The sequence below is a fragment of the Salvelinus alpinus genome, chromosome 3, assembly GCF_045679555.1.
Source record: "Salvelinus alpinus chromosome 3, SLU_Salpinus.1, whole genome shotgun sequence".
Classification (NCBI taxonomy): Eukaryota; Metazoa; Chordata; class Actinopteri; order Salmoniformes; family Salmonidae; genus Salvelinus; species Salvelinus alpinus.
The window spans coordinates 51606540-51629670 of NC_092088.1; the positions used below are offsets into that span (position 1 = coordinate 51606540).

At 41.6% G+C, this 23131-nt stretch overlaps 2 protein-coding genes across 2 annotated transcripts in view; one reads left to right on the top strand and one right to left on the bottom strand.

The window, feature by feature from the left end:
- LOC139570909 (inhibitory synaptic factor 2A-like) overlaps positions 1–23131 on the top strand; it is a 48526-nt gene that overhangs the window by 22326 nt on the left and 3069 nt on the right. The window contains exon 3 of the mRNA XM_071393225.1: positions 12404–12475. Coding sequence (XP_071249326.1) covers positions 12404–12475 — 72 coding nt within the window. The remainder of the gene's footprint in view (positions 1–12403; positions 12476–23131) is intronic.
- LOC139570908 (myb/SANT-like DNA-binding domain-containing protein 4) lies at positions 68–3808 on the bottom strand. The gene is made up of 11 exons (XM_071393224.1): positions 3418–3808; positions 3052–3122; positions 2788–2964; positions 2636–2697; positions 2467–2553; positions 2338–2379; positions 2096–2269; positions 1981–2016; positions 1328–1882; positions 935–1046; positions 68–840 (listed from the first exon to the last, which is right to left on the bottom strand). Exons 1-8 carry the CDS (start codon positions 3573–3575, stop codon positions 1981–1983), a joined length of 807 nt encoding a protein of 268 aa, XP_071249325.1. The 5' UTR covers positions 3576–3808; the 3' UTR covers positions 68–840; positions 935–1046; positions 1328–1882.

A 23131-nucleotide genomic window follows, 5' to 3' on the forward strand; every position in this document is an offset into this window, starting at 1 on the left:
ATGACTTTATCCTTTTTCTTCAGTGTGGCCCTAGTACTCTGTCATATAAACAAATACACATTCCATATGAATATAAAAACACAATGTGTAACATTATGTTCCTTTATTGAATAAGGACAAAACAAAGCAGGTAAACCATCAGCTCCTTTCGAAACTGAAGTCACAGTGACTCTACAAGATGGAAAGCACAGAATCCAAGCATATTATACAAAATGATACATACACATTCAAAGGTCTGTATATAACACACCCTGCATGTCTGCACACTAAAATAAATGCAGGACAAATCCATACACATCAACTGAACAGACAAATGAATGGATGCAGTAGCCTCCCTGCAGCCTTGTATTACACACAGTATACCGCACAAACATCATAAGAGGCCAAATTCGTCAAAAAACGAACCCAAAAAAACCCAAATTCCTCTGCCACCGCAGGACATATTTAACCAAAATTGAAAGGACACATACTAACTAAAATAATTCAACACATATTGGTCCCTCAGCAGCCGACCACTGTCGTCATCAGGGAAGATTGCCGGATTGTCCCAGTCCATGGCTGGTGGCACTCTGGGGGCCCTCTCCTTCCTCAGGCAGGCCACATTGTGGAGGACAGCACAAGCCACAGTAATATCACATGCCCTAACAGGGCTGACCCTTAATTTGTGAAGGCAGTGAAAGCGTGCCTTCAGGAGGCCAAAGGTCATTTCAACTCTGGCCCTGGTCCTGGCATGGGCATGGTTGTAGGCCTGCTGTGCTTCCTGGGGGTCTGTGAAAGGTGTCAGGAGAAAAGGCTGGCAGCCATACCCCCTGTCTCCCAGCAACACACCAGAGAATTCACCTGTCAACACAAAATCTCATCATTACTACCTCATAAACACAGTGATATTCTTGACACAGCCATGATGGTTATAAATAGGGGTTGTGTGGCTTACCTTGTGATAGGCACTGATAGATTTCAGAGGCCCGAAAGATTCTGGAGTCATGGACTGAGCCAGGCCATTTTGCCACAACATTGCTGATCACACAGTCAGCATTGCAGACCATCTGAAATCATAAGATGAGGAATATTACACCAATCAATGCACATCACTGGCAATGCAGAGTGTTCGTCAATGGACAATATCAAAAAGTTATGTTCACCTGAACATTGATGCTGTGAAAGGATTTCCTATTCACAAAATCGGCCTCATGGGCACCTGAGGGGGCTTTTATCCTTATGTGTGTGCAGTCCACTGCACCAATGACATTGGGGAAACCTGTCACACAAAGTAATGAGTATCCTACTATGTGTTAACAGTTGTCCTGTAATTTGTAGATCCTCTTACCTGCAATCCTATAGAACTCCTCTTTGATGTCACAGAGTCTTCTGTGGCCAGGGAAGGAGATGAAGACATCTGCTAATGCTTTGATAGCCAGACACACACTCCTTATTGTGCGGCAAATTGTGGCCTTGTTCAGCTGTTCTGCATCCCCCACTGAGTACAGGAAGGCTCCACTAGCAAAAAAGCGCAAGGCCACACAAACCATTTGCTCCACACTCAGTGCATGGCTCCGTGCAGTGCGGTGCTTAATCCTGGGACCCAGTAGTCTGCATAGATACCTGATGCCATCTGCAGAAAACCTGTATCTTTCATATAGATGGTCATCAGGGAAGGCCAGTGGGTCCAACCGGTCCCTGAAGACCCTTTCTCGCCTGAAGGCTCTCCTCAGCACAAGTGCTTCTTCATCCACCACATCTCGCACGAATGGGCATGCCATTGTCAGAGCAGAAAGGAACACACAATTTTGGGCCTTCATATAGGCTAGTGGCCACACCTGGTGCTGGGGGGGTGGGCAAAAGAGGGCGATGCCTTATAACGATGACTTGGTTGTACTGATTGCTGGGAAAATAAAAAAAACCTTAGAAAGATGCCACCGTCCTGTGTGCTCACAATAAGAGCTCATATGTCATGGCTCACTTGACTTTACGAGAATATACCTAATTTTTATTTTGAGCTGTGTCATCTTCTTGGAGCTGGGGGAGGAAAGAAAAATAATGATTAATACATTTGTGTTACAGTTAGCATACAGTGTACATTGAAGGCATATCTCACCTCCCTCTCAAGTTTTTTTATTTCAAGGTCCAGTTTCCTAATTGTCCTCTTTTTTATTTCGGACTCCAGTGCAAGATTTTCCATCTTTTTCTTCTTGTACTGAATGTCTATGTCTGCCAGTTCTATTTGGCGCCGGAGGTGGTTGCCATACAACTTTCTGATAGCTTGTGAGCTCTGTGAACACAATACAATTAGCGCAGCTGGAATTTGGCAGGATGTGGTGTCCTTTTATTAATACGCACTATGTTGCCAGGCTGGTTTTCCCACTGTATAGCATCTGGGTCCTGTAAAAGAAATTAGATTTTTTGATTTTGATGAGGACTCCTCACCATTGTAGAGTAAATAGTACTTTCACAGTCTTAACATGATACCTCATGCCTTCTGGAATCCAGAGAGATGGTCTCCTCCTCATCATCGTCTCCATCATGTGCTGTTGCTGCTGCACTGGGGCCTTCACCCTATCACATTTAATCGGATTCATATTGAAGCTAGTAGACAAGACATGCCAGGCCTACAGTATGCCTTTGATGGAGTACTCACTGGATCAGCATCGTCTGGTGCTTGTGCTGGTGGCTCTAACAGGAACACAGTGCTGCCAGACACTGCAAGGCAATAGGTAAACCAAAGTCAGACAGTCCAAATTGATTCAATATGAATGTGGTTGTATCCCATGTAGAGATGGAAGGACATACCTTGAATGAAGCGGGTGGCATCTTGGGAGGAACCTATGCTCGTCTCTTTCCCCCCAGGGATCCCCTCTAAGACGGGCCTGCCTTTATTTAGCTCCAAGGCCATGTCCTCTGCTGGGGTAAGGTCAGCCTTTGGTGACCCACCACCCGTGCCTTGTCTGTGGGTATTCTTTTTCACTGCTAAAACAGTACAGACAATGTGTGAGCAGGCACCTTCTGGGTACAATATATGCTTGTGCTTTGTTAAATATTAGTCAGGGACCATACCATTCTGCAGAATGTTCTTGTATTTGATTTTGACCTGCTGCCATGTCCGTTTTGGCCCGTTCATGTTTAATCTACACACACACACACACACACACACACACACATTTAATGGAGTCACACTGCAAAAAATTACTTGGTATTTTTGTCTTGTTTTCAGTAAAAATATCAAAAAATGTATCATAGCTTTATACAGTGTGATGGAGTTACTTTACACAATTTCACTCATATCTGCAGTGCATTTCAATTAAAAATTTAACCGTTTCATAATTACAGTACAACTGCATTTTTGGAGATGTGAATTAAATATTTGAATTGTAATTGTGATGTTTCAGCGGAGCGGTGAGTGTGTAATTGTGCACTACTTACGCATTCAGGCGGTCTGCAATACTTTGCCACGCTTTTTCTCTTTGCTTTATCACTGTGGCGGTGTTGCCTTTCTTCTTAATTATATCTTTTACCTCCTCGTATGCCTCCATGAGGATTTGTGCTTCCGACGGGGAAAAGTACGCGGCTCTAGTTGCCATGGTAAATCAGTTAATCTGTGATCTGTGGCGGGGTCTATTTGAGTGAGCCGTGAGCGCGCACCTATCCAGGATTGGTTTCACCTGGCTTAATGAATCCGTGTCTGCTCATCCTGGCTTGGTCTTTGTGCAACCAATTAAGCCTGGACGCACATGTTTTGGCTTCATTGAGCTCAGCTGAGTCATTTATCCCGGATGTCTTAATTCTACTTTTGTGCAACAGGCCCCTGGTGTAACTGAGTCAGGTTTGTAGGCCTCCTTGATCGCACACGCTTTTTTAGTTCTGCCCACAAATTGTCTATAGGATTGAAGTCAGGGCTTTGTAATGGCCACTCCAATACCTTGACTTTGTTGTCCTTAAGCCATTTTGCCACAACTTTGGAAGTATGCTTGGGGTCATTGTCTATTTGGAAGACCCATTTGTGACCAAGCTATAACTTCCTGACTGATGTCTTGAGATGTTGCTTTAATATATCCACATAATTTTCCTGCCTCACGATGCCATCTATTTTGTGAAGTGCACTAGACCCTCCTGCAGCAAAGCACCCAAACAACATGATGCTGCCACCCCCGTGCTTCACGGTTGGGATGGTGTTCTTCGACTTGCAAGCCTCCCCCTTTTCCCTCCAAACACAACGATGGTCATTATGGCCAAACAGTTCTATTTTTGTTTCATCAGACCAGAGGACATTTCTCCAAAAACGTACGATCTTTGTCCCCATGTGCAGTTGCAAAACGTAGTCTGGCATTTTTATGGCCGTTTTGGAGCAGTGGCTTCTTCCTTGCTGAGCGGCCTTTCAGGTTATGTCAATATAGGACTCGTTTTACTGTGCATATAGAAACCTTTGTACCTATTTCCTCCAGCATATTCACAAGGTCCTTTGTTGTTGTTTTGGAATTGATTTGCCCTTTTCGCACCAAAGTACGTTAATCTCTAGGAGACAGAACACGTCTCCTTCTTGAGCGGTATGACGGCTCCGTGGTCCCATGGTGTTTATACTTGTGTACTATTGTTTGTACAGATGAACGTGGTACCTTCAGGCATTTGGAAATTGCTCTCAAGGATGAACCAGACTTGTGTAGGTCTACAATATTTTTCTGAGGTCTTGGCTGATTTCTTTTGATTTTCCCAAGCAAAGAGGCAATGAGTTTGAAGGTAGGCCTTGAAATATATCCACAGGTACACCTCCAATTGACTCAAATGGTGTCAATTAACCTATCAGAAGCTTCTAAAGCCATGACATAATTTTCTGGAATTTTCCAAGTTGTTTAAAGGCACAGTCAACTTAGTGTATGTAAACTTCTGGCCCACTGGAATTGTGATACAGTGAATTATAAGTGAAATAATCTGTCTGTAAACAATTGTTGGAAAAACTACTTGTGTCATGCACAAAGTAGATGTCCTAACCGACTTGCCAAAACTATAGTTTGTTAACCTCTCTGGCCAACATCCAGTGAAATAGCAGAGCGCAAAAATTCTAAATACACCATTCGTAATATTAAACATTCCTGTAAATACATGTATCTTACACCATGTAAAAGCTTAACTTCTTGTTAATTCAACTGCTGTGTCAGATTTCAAAAAGGATTTATGGAGAAAGCATACCATGCGATAATCTGAGGACAGCGCCCCGCACACACAAGTATTTCTAGCATTTTCCAACCAAGCATTAGCATCACGAAATTTAGAAATAGAAATAAAATAATCAATTACCTTTGAAGATCTTCTCCTTTTGGCAATACAAAAGGTCCAATCTTCACAATAAATGGTCGTTTTGTTTGATAAAATCGATTTTTATAGAATAACACAAAACATTTTGTAAATGGCTTGTGTCATGAATTCCGTCTCCTTCAACTTTCGACGAACCATTCTATGTATTACTCACACTAAACTTACGTTTATCTAGTCATGGTTGGTTTCATTGCAATCCTCTGTTTGTTAGTAACAAAACCATACTTGATGCTTCTTTTTGAGGGACGTATTGACCGAAAGGAACTGATTTGGACACACCAAACAATGACCTCATTGCCTGCCAAGGATATGACCAGTGCTTCGTTGATTGACTGTATTTCGGCCCAATGACCACTGATCGTCTTGAAATCTAGCTTGGTAGATAGCCAATGAGCTGAGGTAAACGGCAATATCTAATGGTTATACCCGGAAAGACCAGCTCTTATACGATAGTCGAGCGTAACACAGCCATTCGCCATTGAAATGTCTACCTGAAGGAGCCACGTTGTTTGCGCTTAACAGTATTGAGTCGAGATCATTTTCCGCTATTTTATCGAAATAATTATGGCGAGTAAATCTGGAAAATCAAAGGCAAATTCCAGGTATACAGATCTACACGATATTATTGACAAAATTGATAGAGAAAGTGACACTGAGTTGCTTGAAGATGAGTCAGATTGTGAGACAAGTTTGGACACCCAATTTGAGGAAATGTTTTTGCACGGAGAGGATGCAATTTTGGACTGGTAAGTACCTCTCATGCCGTTGTTTGAAATTAATAGTATCAAATATTATTCATGTGAGTTGTTTTGGAGATATTTTTATTTTATTTGACATATATAAATATATAATCAGTAATGAAATGTGTGAAGTACACATGGTTCTACATTATTGGTAGGGGGTATGTATGTCTGTGTGTCTGTGTCTGTATATATTAGATATTTATTTACATGTATTTTATCTAAACATGGAATGGAACAGCACCTCACCATAGTGATTGAGGTTCCCTACTCTATATAGAATCTATGTCTGTCTGTGTCTGTGTCTATTAGATATTTTTTACATGTATTTTATCTAAACATGGAATGGAACAGCACCTCACCATAGTGGTTGAGGTTCCCTACTCTGTATAGAATCTGTGTCTGTCTGTGTCTGTGTCTATTAGATATTTTTTACATGTATTTTATCTAAACATGGAATGGAACAGCACCTCACCATAGTGATTGGGTTCCCTACTCTATATATAATTTGTGTGTCCGTGTCTGTGTGTCTGTGTCTTTATTTCACAGTCCCTCCGATTCTGATTGGGAGCCTCCACTGCCAAGGTGCCCATCCCCCACAGGAGCTGGTTCATCTAGCTGGACCCCTGCTGTCTCCGGCTCCACACCTACCCCCGCCCGACCAGGTGTGAAGTCAGTAACAAAGAAGCGGAGGTGGGGAAGAGATAAACCTGCAATCAGAGAGGAGGAGGGTCGTTGGCACTCTGTGCTGGAGGAGGATGTGGCGCCACCACCTCCAATATTCAGACCGAAAAGGCCACCAGGACTTCCGCTGGACATGACCTCAAAGTATAGCCCCATGCAACTTTTTCAGCTGTTTTCCACCTCGTCAGTTGTTGATTCCCTTGTGTTGAACACCAATAAGTATGGTGCTAAGAAGCAGGCAGGCAAGAAAGAGCGATGGAAGCCCATTTCCATGTCAGATCTTTTTTGTTACCTGTCAATGGTCATTTACATGGGTCTTGTGAAGCTGAAAACCCTGAAAGACTACTGGAAAACTGCTCCCCTCTATCAACTGCCTTTCCCCTCCACTGTCATGTCATGCAAAAGGTTTCTGACAATCTCGCGGGCGCTTCATATCAGTGACCCAGAAGTTGATGAGGACAACGAGAAGAAGCGAGGCACAGCAAGGTTTGATAAGCTCTGCAAAATAAAACCTCTCTACCACAGTGTGGTTGAGGCCTGCAAGACCTATTTTCAGCCCGCCCAGAACCTTTCTATCGATGAGAGGATGGTAGCCTCAAAGGCCAGAATTAGCCTAAAACAAAACATGCGTAACAAACCAACTAAATGGGGTTACAAACTGTTTGTTTTGGCGGATTCTGTGTGTGCATACACATGCAATTTTTGTGTTTATGAGGGGAAGAGCAGTTTTGTGACCGGTAAGGGACTCAGTTATGATTCCGTTATGGAGTTATTAGATTTTCAACTGCTGGGGAAGGGCTACAAACCTTTTGTGGACAACTTCTACACAAGCCCTACCCTGTTCGCAGACCTGAGGAAGCTGGATGTGTGGGCTTGTGGCACCATTCGGACCAACAGAGTGGGCTTTCCGAAAACCAAGGTGAATGACATGCCTAAGCGGGCTGAGCGGGGTACCATGCGATGGATTCGCCAAGATGGCCTGCTCTTTGTAAAGTGGATGGATACCATAGAAGTGGTCATGTGCTCCAGTATCCACAAGTCCTTCAATGGAGATCACGTCGTCAGGCGTGTGAAGGGCGCTACTGGGGCATGGACCACCAAAAATGTCCCCATTCCTGCAGCTATCAAGGACTACAACAAGGGCATGGGAGGTGTGGACCTGTCAGACGCGCTGATAGGTTACTACAATGTTCTCCACAAGACAATGAAATGGTACAATACATTTTTGTATCATTTCATCGACATTGCTGTGGTGAATTCCTTCACCCTAGAAGGAAATGGCTAAGAGCTGTGGACAGCCCCCCATCTCACAGCTAGCCTTCAGAGAGCTGCTCATCCGGGAGCTTGCTTGCTACAGCAAGTCCACTGCAGCACCTTCTGTCCCCTCTACCTCTGTCCCTTCTGCTCCTTCAACCAGTGGTGTTCACCTGCCCAAATTCATCTCTGCAGGCATGAATGTGCCTCAGGGCAAAAAGGGCACAGTGGGGAGGCGTCGTTGTGCGCTTTGTCATAGGAAATGCTCCATCACCTGCACCACTTGTTCAGTAACCCTCTGCTTTACAGCAGAAAGAGACTGCTATGGGGCATGTCATCAGAAGCACAATATTGTGTAGAGGACTGAGGGTCTTCACAATATTGTACATTATACATTGAATGTGTGTACATTTTTATATATTTATACATTTTTCTGTAAAAAAATTTTGGGGGGTGTGTTGGAATATAATTTTTGTATTTTGTATTTAGTTATTTACATCAAAATGTATCACTGTACCAATTCGGCCACTTGGGTACATTTGGACAACTTGTGTGGGACACCTGGATGACTACATGCTCAATGTCATGTAGCTCACTCATTCCTGAAGATATCTGTCTGAAACTTTTCTCAAATCCTGGTGCCCTCTTATGTTCTGCATCGAAATTATCCCCAGCATCATATCTCAATGTTTGGCTTTTCTTGTTCAGTTGAAAGATGATGCAACAACAATAAAAAACAGAAAATGTATGTTTATTTCCTTGTATTTTCTTCGACCAGATCTATTGTGTTATATTCTCCTACATTCAATTCACATTTCCACAAACGTCAGAGTGTTTCCTTTCAAATGATACCAAGAATATGCATATCCTTGCTTCTGGGCCTGAGCTACAGACAGTTAGATTTGGGTATGTCTTCAGGCGGAAATTGAGAGAAGGGGGGTATCCCAAAGATGTTTTAACAAGAAATTTGTTGAGTGGTTGAAAAACGAGTTTTAATGACTCCAACCTAAATGTATGTAAACTTCCGACTTCAACTGTAGCTATGGAAAATTTGTTGCTACATCTCTCAACAACATTGCTGCCCTGAATTTAGCTGGTGCAATAGACAAAGCTCAGTTGTGAGAGATTGCTTTCTATAGTAGAATTCCATTCTGACTCGTGTGTTTACATGTCAATTCTTGAAGAGATGGGTGGCGCTAAGAGAGTGTGAACGATGCTGAATGGCCGTAAACAAAGAAGAGCTCTCTAGCAGGTGTGAAAATTGCAGCAAAACTTAAAAGGGCTTTTTCTCAAAATTTGGTATCCAAGTTTATCAACTTTAAAAGCAGCATTACTTTCTCCAATTGCAGTGTATGACATACCATTTTGTACTTTTCAGGTTCAGACATTAACGGGGCCAGTAAAAACATGTTGGCAAATGGATCTCGTCGTGCCAGTAACTTTTCAGAGCATTTTTGCGTTCCAGTTCAACATTTACCTGCTCTGTTGCAGTCTACCATTGAAAACCATTATAGACTACACACAGAAAAATTATGCTATTGGTTTTTGAGGTATATGATTGGACACTCATTCAAACACCACCACATTCCCGCGAGTCACAACTTCTCGAAGGCTCGAGCTGTACATGAGTTGTTGCCTTCACAGCACACGCAAGCTGTCCAGAGCAAAAAGAAGCACCCATCAATCTACCCGAAGAGCTTATTTATTTTAGGGAAAGTTATTTTAAAAAGGAAACTTTCAATAGTGAACATACTCTACTAGCAATATGCTGGCTACTGTCGATAGTCTGCTAAAAGAAAGATACAAAAAGACACCTAGCATTCGTCTTGGCTAGCCTACTGTAGCCATGTTGATATGTTTTGTCTTAAAGGGTCAGCGTCCTATTTTTTATGTAAAACAAAAGCTCTAAATTACAGACACTAGTGTATGTTAGAAATAAAAATGAATGAATTAATACAATGAATTAATACAATGCAATTCTAAAGAATAGAGTAATGCGCTCCAATGCGTTTTAAAACTACACTGTGACAAGCATTTCTCTACACCCGCAATAACATCTGCTAAATATGTGTATGTAACCAATACAATTTGATTTGATTTGCTGTCCCAACCAGTAGAAATTCTGTCTGGGCCAGTAGATCTTTGGCCAACTGAGAAAAAAAGTCAACATTGGACCCTGGTCCAAATTTCAATAATCCTAGTATCCTGTAACCAGTCACATATGGAATTAACATAACTGACATACTCAAGTGAGCACTTACATTGTGTGTGTGTGGTTCAGTCATCACTGAGATTTGATGTTCTTGGTAGTCCTGCAGCCCTTCAAACTGCTGTAGTCTAACAGTATGTGTAAGCTAAATTGAGCTTGTGAATACATACATCAAGGCTATCTGTGTCATCTCATTCCAATAGCAAGGAAGTAAGTGGTCTCTGATTGTACTGTAGATATCATTAAGTATATTTTCTCAGTTGTACAGAGGTACTAACAAGTGCATGAAGTTTATGTGCCAACTCCAAAAGGCCAAACCACTTCAGCATTAGACTGAATGCAGAAGGCTGTCTGCTCTGCTCCATCACTAAAATCCAGAGTGGCACAAAGCAAATTGCATTAAGCCTTCGCCACAGCCTCCAGAGAACACGGTACCCCTGATGTCGCTCCTTGAAGCCTAGTTTAAAAGGACCAATTATCAACGCATCATAAAGCACTGGCTTTCATCTCCTCTGAAATATGGGCTCATATGGCCCTTTAGTATGTTTCACCACTATTATTAGAGCCTGCTAGTCACCACAAGGCCCCACCTTCTCGCTCCCTGCCAAGCCATTCTAAAGCTGTCTGTCTTCAAAGTGATGGTCACAGATTTCTGGTGGAACAGAAAAGTGTCTGAAAGCCAGTCTTATTCTCACCGGGATAAAGGCATTACAGTGTGTGGATGGATTTCTCAGGTGAAAGCTCTGCTTTTAGAGCACACAGTGATGCGGAAGTCAGCGCTATATGGACGGTGAGGATATCTTATTTGCACAGTGAGGACGAGCAAATAACACCGTAGTGAGCCTGTGCCAGCAAACAGTGGCACAGCTTAGAGATGACGTATAGTGTCAGAGCTTAGAGAATGACTTTCCGACACAGTGTCCTCACATAAAGTCATCTGGCCTAACACAACATTGGTACATTGCTAGATTAACTGAAAATACAGTTCAGTAAATACAATTGTAGTTTAGATTTACAGTAGACGATGTCGTGCTAGAAATGTGATGACCTTGATTATGATGGTAATACTCAAATATCTCAACAAAAAACCTCCCTTCTTTTTGTGTGACTCAAAGAGTTATTGTGTATTCAGGCCCTCAACTCCACATTCAAGAGCAACCTCTAAGGTGACATGGACAGATGAACTTGGTGACCTTGCATTCCCATCAGCAATTTCGATCCATCCAAGACAGATAAGGTCATCCTTATGACATGGTGAGCAGCAGAGTTCAACCCCTCTAGTTCTCATCCATCATCCCCCAGTGACAATAAGCAATTACATGTCCTGGTGGACCCAGTTGCCCCTTCTGCTTTCCAGTTGACCACTCCCTACCAGTGGAGGCTGGTGGGATGAGCTATAGGAGGACAGGCTCATTGCAATGGTTGTAATGGAATAAATGGAACGGTATCTAACCCATCAAATATATGGAAACCACATGTTTGACTCCTTTCCTTTCATTCCATTCAAGCCATTACAATGAGCCTGTCATCCTATAGCTCCTCCCACCAGCCTCCACTGTTCCCTACACATCCTGTGAACAAAATGAATGAGAAATCCCAACACTGCCACCAATGTATGTGACATGATGGACGGGACTGTTGACACTAGGAGAGTACTGGAGAGATTTATATAGATGCCATCAAATCTCCATGCATGTTCAGTTCACACTTATGTCTGCTAACTGTAAGTATGCCTCAGGAGCAGAATGTACATACAATTGTGCCGAAGATGGAGGAAGCATAGCAATCTAAGTAATGACAATACAGGGCGAAGACTGGGCTTTAGGACTCTTTGGAATGCCATAAAGAACACAGACAGCATTTGTCATGTTGATTGTCTTTTGCCTCCCTAAATCTAATTATTTTCTGAATACATTCAGTTGGATGGAGCACAGAGAGATCACATATATTGATTTTTCTTTAGTATTCAATAACATAGTTAATAATGCATTAGTTCTGTTAGAAAGTCAGGTGAAAACAATATTATGAAAACCACTTGTATACTGTGTCATAAGGATAGAGATGAGCACATTACATCTAGTGAGCATGTCTATTACCTGACCAACCCAATCTCACAAAAGACTAGCATTATTAACACAAATCCATGTCAGTTTGAAAAGTAGATAAATGAAAATGAAATGAATGCATCATCCATTCTTCCACCTCTCCCCAGGCTTTCCTACCGAACGGGACAGGACACAGCCAACTGTGACACGTGTCGAAACAGTGCCTGCATCATTTATAGGTGAGTACTTGTTTACAGCTTGTTTACAGCTTGAAAGGTCACTTACACCTGCAATGGCACAACATGGCATGAGAGATGCTTATATTTATGTGTGAGGTGATATACTGTAATGTGGCAAACCAAGTGCTAAGAGTCAATTGAGTAGAATGTGTTTTCCGGTAATGAGTAGAATAGAATACTTTACTGAACTCAGAGGATATCATTCTTCTCACTGCATGGTGTTAATGGTATTACATGAAGGGTTAATGGGCGTAGCTCGATTGTGAAACGATAATGACAATTGATAGAATACTTCTGTCAGAGTGAGATCAATTTATTGAGCACCATCCACGTGAATCTGAGGTGGAAATAGATACTAGGAAATGGTGTGACTGAGATCAATGATAAGTTCACTGAAGGAGAAGAGAACACTCCTATCTGAGTCAGATCAATTATGAAAATAAACTTTTGATATCCTATTACAATTATGTATAGACATCCTCAACTGTTATTTCAGAATCTGGTGAGCATTTAAATAGAGGAATGTAGTGAATGTAGAAAGGAATTAACACATAAGCTGAATTAGAAGCAGCAAATTGAGTTTAATTTCTAGATGCAGGTTGTGCAGATATAACATTGTCATTGTTGAAGGTAATAAAAGAAAGAAAGAAAACTATAGATGTTCTGACTTCTCCACTCATCTGAGAGATCTAAATGATCCTCAGGCAGGTTGCAAATACGTTCACACTGTGACTCCATTTTTCCCAAGAGTCTAATTCCTTCACTGTAACTTTGCCTTCAGAGACAAGAATAAAAACATCCATCTCAGAGATCGACTCCAATTTAAACAATATACAATATTACAGAATATACTGAAGCATACCATCTGAATCATGGTACTGAGCCTCCAAAGTTTGTCACCATCAAGATGTTAGTTGTTTTTGTACCCTAGTGTGCCAGCAAGCACCTTCCATTCAGCATGCTGCTTCTTCAGCTGTACGGCTTGTTCCAGCCTTACAGGCAGGGAAAGACTCACAGGGGAAAACATCAGATAGCAGGGTTTGTGATGTCACTGAGTTGCAAATGAACACCATAACAGAGACTGCTATAGCAGAGATCTAAATTAAAAAAGTGAACAAATTTCAACAAATATTTTCATGTCCATTTTTTGCACTCATTATTGTCATCTTAGTAAACAACTCATGCTTAAGTACATCCACTTTATCCAATGACAAAACAGCATGCATTTTTTTTACTTTGGCTAAGGGAACTTCTAAATAATTTGACCAGGTATAGACTCTAGTCTAGTCCCCAATTACTAGAGTTGATATTAGATGTTAGAAAAGGTCTCTAATGCTAACAGAGTGACCTGAACATTGACTGGTTATCATCTAGTTGTCTTCTCAAAAGGAAGCTTCTTACCGTGACTAATGACTGGAACATGACTCAAGTTATCACTCAACCAACTTGAATGTATATCAATAGTAATGGATCTGTGACATCCACTTACAGTTGAAGTCGGAAATTAACATACACTTAGGTTGGAGTCATTAAAACTCATTTTTCAACAACTCCACAAATTTCTTGTTAACAAACTATAGTTCTGGAAAGTCGGTTAGGACATCTACTTTGTGCATGACACAAGTAATTTTTCCAACAATTGTTTACAGACAGATTATTTGGAGGTTTTTTTATCAGAAAATAAATTGTAGACCTCCACAAGTCTGGTTCATCCTTGGGAGCAATTTCCAAACCTAAAGGTACCACATTCATCTGTACAAACAATAGTACACAAGTATAAACGCCATGGGACCACGCACCCGTCACACCGCTCAGGAAGGAGACGCGTTCTGTCTCCTAGAGATGAACATACTTTGGTGCGAAAGTGCAAATCAATCCCAGAACAACAGCAAAGGACCTTGTGAAGATGCTAGAGGAAACAGGTACAAAAGTATCTATATCCACAGTAAAACGAGTCCTATATCAACATAACCTGAAAGGCCGCTCAGCAAGGAAGAAGTCACTGCTCCAAAACTGCCATAAAAAAGCCAGACTGCGGTTTGCAACTGCACATGGGGACAAAGATCATACTTTTTGGAGAAATGTCCTCTGGTCTGATGAAACAAAAATAGAACTGCTTGGCCATAATGATCATCGTTATGTTTGGATGAAAAAGGGGGAGGCTTGCAAGCCGAAGAACACCATGCCAACCGTGAAGCACGGGGGTGGCAGCATCATGTTGTGGGGGTGCTTTGCTGCAGGAGGGACTGGTGCACTTCACAAAATAGATGGCATCATGAGGTAGGAAAATGTTGTGGATATATTAAAGCAACATCTCAAGACATCAGTCAGGAAGTTAAAGCTTGGTCGCAAATGGGTCTTCCAAATGGACAATGACCCCAAGCATACTTCCAAAGTTGTGGCAAAATGGCTTAAGGACAACAAATTCAAGGTATTGGAGTGGCCATCACAAAGCCCTGACCTTAGTCCTATAGAACATTTGTGGGCAGAACTGAAAAGGTGTGTGCGAGCAAGGAGGCCTACAAACCTGACTCAGTTACACCAGCTCTGTCAGGAGGAATGGGCCAAAATTCACCCAACTTATTGTGGGAAGCTTGTGGAAGGCTTCCTGAAACGTTTCACCCAAGTTAAACAATTTAAAGACAATTCTACCAAATACTAATTGAGTGTACATAAACTTTTGACCCACTGGGAATGTGATGAAAGAAATAAAAGCTGAAATAAATTATTTCTCTACTATTATTGTGACATTTCACACTTCTTCGGGATCAGTGTCCCTTCCATGGGACGGTTGAGCTAACGTAGGCTAATGCGATTAGCATGAGGTTGTAAGTAACAAGAACATTTCCCAGGACATAGACATATCTGATATTATTTGGAGAACAAATACAATTTTGTTTTTCAAAGAACAAGTTAACTACTGACTTTCAGCATGTACCGTATATAGTGAAGCGCACTCAACTTGTACTGCACTGACTCAAATGACTCAAATTAACAATAAGGCCTCCCGGGTGGCGCAGTGGTCTAGGGCACTGCATCGCAGCGCTAGCTGTGCCACCAGAGACTCTGGGTTCGCGCCCAGGCTCTGTCGCAGCCGGCCGCAACCGGGAGGTCCGTGGGGCGACGCACAATTGGCCTAGCGTCGTCCGGGTTAGGAAGGGTTTGGCCAGTAGGGATATCCTTGTCTCATCGCGCACCAGCGACTCCTGTGGCGGGCCGGGCGCAGTGCGCGCTAACCAAGGTGGCCAGGTGCACGGTGTTTCCTCCGACACATTGGTGCGGCTGGCTTCCGGGTTGGAGGCGCGCTGTGTTAAGAAGCAGTGCGGCTTGGTTGGGTTGTGTTTCGGAGGACGCATGGCTTTCGACCTTCGTCTCTCCCGGGCCCGTACGGGAGTTGTAGCGATGAGACAAGATAGAAATTACTAGCAATTGGATACCACGAAATTGGGGAGAAAAGGGGGTAAAAAATGTAAAATAAATAAATAAATAAACAATTAACAATAAGATGATAGTTGGATGTGTATTGTTAGATTTCAGTGCAGCCTTTCAGTGCAGCCTTAGATGTCATTGACCATAATTTGTTACTTTAAAAACAAACTTGTTATGGTTTTACATCACCTGTCATCACATGGTTGGAAAGTTACCGTTAGAACTCAGAGAGTATTCTTCAATGGAAGCTTCTCTAACATCAGATATGAACAGGACAGTATCCCTCAGGACAGTTGTCTTGGACCGTTTAATTTCTCTTTTCTTTTTTTTACAAATTATTTGCCATTTGTCTTACAAGAAACTATAATGACAATGTATGCTAATGACTGCACACTCTACAAAGCTTCATTAAATAGTACCCACAAAACACCAATCTCAACGGCAACAGTGAAGATGTGATGGATGCAGGACTTCTAGGCAGAGTTGCAAAGAAAAAGCCATATCTCAGACTGGCCAATAAAAATAAAAGATTAAGATGGGCAAAAGAAAACAGACACTGGACAGAGGAACTCTGCCTAGAAGGCCAGCATTCCAGAGTCGCCTCTTCACTGTTGATGTTAAGACTGGTGTTTTGCGGGTACTATTTAATGAAGCTGCCAGTTGAGGACTTGTGTTTCTCAAACTAGACACTCTAATGTACTTGTCCTCTTGCTCAGTTTTGCACCGGGGCCTCCCATTTCTCTTTCTATTCTGGTTAGTGCCAGTTTGCGCTGTTCTGTAAAGTGAGTAGTACACTCTTGGCAATTTCTCGCATGGAATAGCCTTCATTTCTCAGAACAAGAATAGACTGACGAGTTTCAGAAGAAAGTTTTTTGTTTCTGGACATTTTGAGCCTGTAATCGAACCCACATGCTCCAGATACTCAACTAGTATCTGATGCTCCAGATACTTAACTAGTCTAAAGAAGGCCAGTTTTCTTGCTTATTTAACCAGGACAATAGTTTTCAGCTGTGCTAACATAATTGCAAAAGGGTTTTCTAATGATCAATTAGCTAATCCAAGTTTACAGTTTTAAAAGGCTAACACAACGTGCCATTGGAACACAGGAGTGATGGATGCTGATAATGGGCCTCTGTACGCCTATGTAGATATTCCATTAAAAAAAATCTGGTGTTTCCACCAACAATAGTCATTTACAACATGAACAATGTCTGCACTGTATTTCTGATCAATTTGATGTTATTTGAATGGACAAAAAATTGGCTTTTCTTTAAAAAACAAGGACATTTCTAAGTGACCCCAAACTTGTGAATTGGTAGTGCACTCTAAATAATATGTGTGAAATTTGTTTTGAATTAGAATGGACCATTATCATGCACCTGTATCAAAACAGGGGCATCAACGCACTTAAAAAGCGAATGGAGTATGCTTTTCCCGTGGTTCATTTTCATGCCAGCCAGGTAGGCTATACTCCTGTTGTAAGTATAAGCAATTTGCTTAATATTAGGAACGTTGAGAAGTAAATATTGTAAGCCTATAGAAAGCTGATGGGATCCTTCTCTGTTTAGTAGAGGCCTTCACTCTGTTTTCTCGCAGGATTGCATAGACTATAGAAATGTTGCTCAACATGAGGTCATGGGCTCTCATGAAGTGTTTGATTCCATTTTTGATTCCATTTGTATTGATGTCAGAGTGATTAGAGGGACAATTGAGTGCTGAGTACCAGGCATTTAGCAAGTTTGGTAGGCTACTAATGACCAGCATCAGCATCAGACCTTGGAGAAGTCTAATTACTGTGACTAAATGGTCACCTGGAATTTGTAGGCCTTCATGACTCGTGACCGCCGGTGTGGCTTTTCATCAAGGATCTCTCTGTACTTTGCTCCGTTCATCTTTCCCTCGATCCTGACTAGTCTCCCAGTGCCTGCCACGAACAAACATCCCCACAGCATGATGCTACCACCACCATGCTTCACTGTAGGGATGGTGCCACACGTACTCTAGACGTGATACTTGGAATTCAGGCCAAATAGTTTAATCTTGGTTTCATCAGACCAGAGAATCTTGTTTGAGTCCTTTAGGTGCCTTTCTGACAACTCCAAGCGGGCTATCATGTGCCTTTTACTGAGGTGAGGCTTACGTCTGGCCACTCTACTGAAAAGGTGTGATATGTGGAGTGCTGCAGAGAGGGTTGTCCTTCTGGAAAGTTCTCCCATCTCCACAGAGGAACTGGAGCTCTTTCAGTGTGACCACCATGGTCACCTCCCTAATCAAGACCCTTCTCCCTCGATTGCACAGTTTGGCCGGGCGGCCAGCTCTACGAAGAATCTTGGTGGTTCCAAACTTCTTCCATTTAAGAATGATGGAGGCCACTGTGTTCTTGGGGACCTTCAATGCTGCAGAATTGTTTTGGTACCCTTCCCTAGATTTGTGCCTCGACACAATCCTGTCTTGGAGCTCTACGGACAATTCCTTCGACCTCATGGCTTGGTTTTTGCTCTGACATGCACTGTCAACTGTGGGACCTTATATAGACAGGTGTGTGCCTTTCCAAATCATGTCCAATCAATTGAATTTACCACATGTGGACTCCAATCAAGTTGTAGAAACATCTCAAGGATGATCAATGGAAACAGGATGCACCTAAATTTAATTTTGAGTCTTATAGCAAAAGGTCTAAATACTTATGTAAATAAGGTATATGTTTTAAATATTTATAAATTAGCAACATTTCTAAAAACCTGTTTTTGCGCTGTCATTATGGGGTATTCTGTGCAGATTGGTGAGGGCAAAAAATGTATTACATTTTAGAATAAGGCTGTAATGTAACAAAATGTGGACAAAGTCAAGGGTTCTGAATACTTTCCGAATGCACTGTATATGGACCCCAGGAAGAGTAGCTGCTGCATGTGCAGTAGCTCATGGGGATCCTAATAAACTAAACTAGAAGTTAATCTCCATCTTAACCTGAGTTAACCTAATCAGTACCTAATCAATGAATGTTCTCATCCAGACAAAGCCTCTCATTTTGTTCAGCCCTGTTCTCTTGTGGCGTCCGTAAATAATGCATCATATAACAGCCATTGTGTCAGAAATTGACATGCAGGAATGATCAATGTAATGATGTGTTTTTTCTTGCAACTTAGTCTCATGAGCGATATGTTCCATTTTCTTAAGCGATGATCTATAATCTGAGATAACTAATGTGACAAATCACATTTGCTAGTACAGTATCTAACTGTAGACTAATATGGTATGAAAGAGGATTTGAAATGATTCAATTCCTACCATAAAGGCTGCTATGAGTCACATTGCTTCGTGTAGTCTGCCTGATTTACAACCTATGTAATCTAATTAGTTAATGTATGAGCCGTTGTGTGCTAACAAAGTGATTACAGCTGTTGATGTCTCACAATGATTCAACAAGAATGCTCCTTCTTATTTGTGATGCTATGCATTTGGTGTGATATCACTATGGGATTACTTCAAATAAACACAGTTTCCACACTAATACAAGAATGCATGTCATAACAGGAAAAAACAGAACAGATACAGGATATAGGCTTTTACGTGGGTAATACTGTATGTATGTAGGCAGCCTAATGTCCTTGGGTATGTGGAGTATATGTACTAACTAAAAGAACAAACGATGTGTTGAAAAACACTTGTAATTCTGGGAATATAAGAGGGGATAAACATATCTACACACTTTGCTCCTTTATTCATGAACCTTGGTTGGAGATATGTAAAGATGTTACATGAATTATGAATAGCTTTGCTTCAGTAGAGGTTGATTGTAAGTGAAATCCTGAAGTGGTGTTTGATTTAAGTCACAAGGTCACATAGAAGGAAGCAAATAATATACGGTTTACCAACACTGCAGATGACTTACAGTGCATCACACCATAAACACTATTGGGACAGAGATACATAAATCAAACAAACAAGGACTAACTAAACAATATACAGCCAGGAAGGATAAAGGGCAGAGAAGGAAAACTGCTTTGATAGAGACAAAAATATTCTTATCTTTATCAATGCACTGATCACAGAGAGACAACAGCTTTACGCTGACCCAGGTCTAGAATGCATGATAATTATGCTCAAAACTTGTCATTGTCAATAGATAGCTCTCAATCCTTAAAAAGGAAAATACATTTTCCACTGGAAGTGCCAGGATGTAACCTAATCACAGCCGTTCCATGAAAAGTCCATGCAAATGATTCATTTTGTTATTAGAAAAAGGCCTGTGGAATATATACAAAGGAAATTATTATCATTCCATCTGTGTTCAATAGGTTTTTCAGCTCCTAAATGGTGTGCCTCTGCGGGGGGTTTTGACTGTCCTTGAATAGGACTTGGGAAATGAAAGCAAGACGACCATCTATCAAGTGCTATCTGTCTCTGTCAGCGCAATGGGCAGTAAATATATCAAAAAACTTTGCAAATGATCTTAGTTCATTTTTTTCTCTGCAGTATCCCCTTACTCCATCTTGCTGATTTACAGACTGGATTGAGTGTCACACCCAATCCCCCAATATATATTTTTAAAGTCTACAAGGCGAATGATGATTCTTTCTACGAGTGTTTACCATTTTCTTATATCATTAATTTGATCTACTTCACATGTTACAGTGTATACTTTATGTTTAGCCATTAATTTGCTACTATTCTTTATTTTCTGGGATTTTTGTTGATTTCTTGAACTGTTACGTTAAGACTGTGGCTTTCAGCGCTAGCTATGTGAATAAAAATAGATATCCAACCTAAAATGGACAAACAGTAGAGGTTTGAGTAGACCATTCTTTGTTATGACAGGCCTATTCCTGCCAGGGCCTGTGGTGGTGACTCATAGTGCTGATAGGGCAGCCAGCAATAATCACCTTGCTGGGCAAACCATTCTTTGCTTCCACTTAATGAGCTGGCCAGGATACAGTGAGCAGAATTAAAAAGAGCCGAACTAAAAAAAAAAGTCTGAACCAAAAGGCCAATTATTCCTCAAACTTGGACAGTAACTGCTCATTGCCAAGATTAGCAGCAGCAGAGATGTGGCCTCTAATTCCGAACAGCAAGTCAGTTCCAATATGGCTAATCAATCCAGGGCTTGGGCTCCAAGCCCTACCCAGAATTCAACTCCCGCCTGACACTCCCAGCCCCTCCCTCTTGTATACTGCAGCATCCAGTGCATCACTGCTACTGATACAAACAGAGCAGAGAGAGGGACAGGGGGGGTGGAGAGGGAGGGAGATGAGAGAGAGCATAAATGCCTCACTGCTGTAGTCACATCACATCCCATTGAAAACAGTGGACGTAGAGATTATGGCCCAGAGTGTCTAACCTCTGCTCCATACAGTTCCCAGCCATGCTAATGTCCTTCTGGAGCTTAGGGCTCTATTCAGTCTATATCGCTGAAGTGTTACTGATTGCGCAATAGAAATGTAAAGGTAATTTCTGATTGAGCTGACATATGCAGTGTTTACCATGAATGCAGTCGCCGCCAATTTGGCAACATTGCCTTTAAATTTCAATCACGCTGTAACACTGAACATCCGCGATTCGTATTGAATAGATCCCTTAGAGTACTTAGTATGACTCTGCAGTAACATCAACAGTAAACAGTCCAGGGTCTTTGCCCATATTCCATACTAGGAGAGCACAGATGAAAAGCCTGATTTCTGATGCACACCCACACGGATTGGGTTACTAGTTCTCGTTACTAGTTACTAGTTACTAGTTCATAATGCATAACATAGGTACAAGAATCAGAATTCAAAAAGAAGGTGAGGGTTGAATCTTGTTTGCAGGGATTTTTTACAAGGCTAATTTTTGGCTAATAATGACTTCACAAATCAGTGCTAATACAGTTCCTGGTTGTATGAGTTGGGTTTAATGAAGATGTTATATAATTACTTTTAAGAGCAAGTAGCTAATTAGGTTAGCGTGTATGCCCCCTGCTTTTAGCAAAGATGCAGTAGTTTCATTGGTGTTGAGAGGGCTTGTAGTATCGCTGTGATCAATAAAGTATGTGTGTGTCATTCTGTGTGCACATGACTGTGTTACTGTAATGTAGTCAACCATTAAATAGAGCTGGACCTTAGCTGACATTTTAACAAAGAACGTACTATCAAAATGGCACCTTGTCAGTCAAAGATATATATGTTCAGTGGTTCCAAGTGAGTCATTTGTACTCTGGTGATTTAAATAAATAAACATAGGCAATTGAAGTATATTAGTTGGATATTTTTTAAATCATTTATGGGGGGGGGGGGGGGGGGGGGGGTGCCTGCACCATTCATGTCAGTAGCCCAGAAGGAAAGACAAATAAGGAGCATTGTATAATATACTGTATTCTGGAGGTGATATGGGAAGGGGAGAAAATATTGAGAACATTTACATCTTCATTTAGTAGATTATCAGAATAAAACCTACAGTAATAGTAAAGTAATGTGGTACCAAACCATCAACATTATAGAATTAGAAACCAACTGGAGAAGGAAGACAGTGAGAGCATGTAGGAGACAACATCTGCCATCACCACCCTCCTATGATGAACAATCATTAAACAATGTTCACTCCACCGGGATCACAGCTAAACAATCAGGCACCAGTGATCACACACACAGCTATTCACAGACCGTAGCTAAACAGATGATTCATCTGCTTGTGAATGATTGAAAATGCTATACCCCATCTCTAGCTGTCCCAATCTGTTGGCAATGAGATGATCTGAGATCTGTGGTCTTTGTTTACTCAGTCACCTGCTCCCCAGGGCCACCCGCACAGCACAGTGTGCCTCTGGCTCCCTGATGAGCCAATTGTCCACAGCATACAGTAATTGCAGCTCTCTGCCAAGTGCTTCATTGCTTAATAAGTGCCAAGACCATTCCATAGTGTGCTGCGCTGTTGTGCTTTGTGCTGTTTCCTAGCGAAAGCTTGGCATCAACAAGAGCCCTGAAATGCTGAGCTTTCAGAATGGCTCTAGAAATACTGGGTAATAAGAGGACGTCTTCTGTACATATACAAAGCGTGCAACTCATTTCAAAGTTGTGGCAATTCAATCTTGATGGAAGTAAGAAGCAACTGATCGATGTAAAATCTCGACAACCCAAAACAGAGGTACAGTATGTGCTGGCACATACTACGTCATTGAAGTGCTCATTATTTCACAATTCTGTTTTGGGGGAAAAGTTCAAGTATCAACTACCTGTATATATTCAAGATTGTATT

Coding starts and splice junctions, on each gene's coding strand:
- LOC139570908 (XM_071393224.1), bottom strand. CDS start 3,575: ATGGCAACTAGAGCCGCGTACTTTTCCCCGTCGGAAGCACAAATCCTC. Junction 2,965..3,051: donor CAAGAACATTCTGCAGAATG/GTATGGTCCCTG, acceptor GTACTGTTTTAG/CAGTGAAAAAGAATACCCAC. Junction 2,270..2,337: donor AAAACCAGCCTGGCAACATA/GTGCGTATTAAT, acceptor TTGTGTTCACAG/AGCTCACAAGCTATCAGAAA.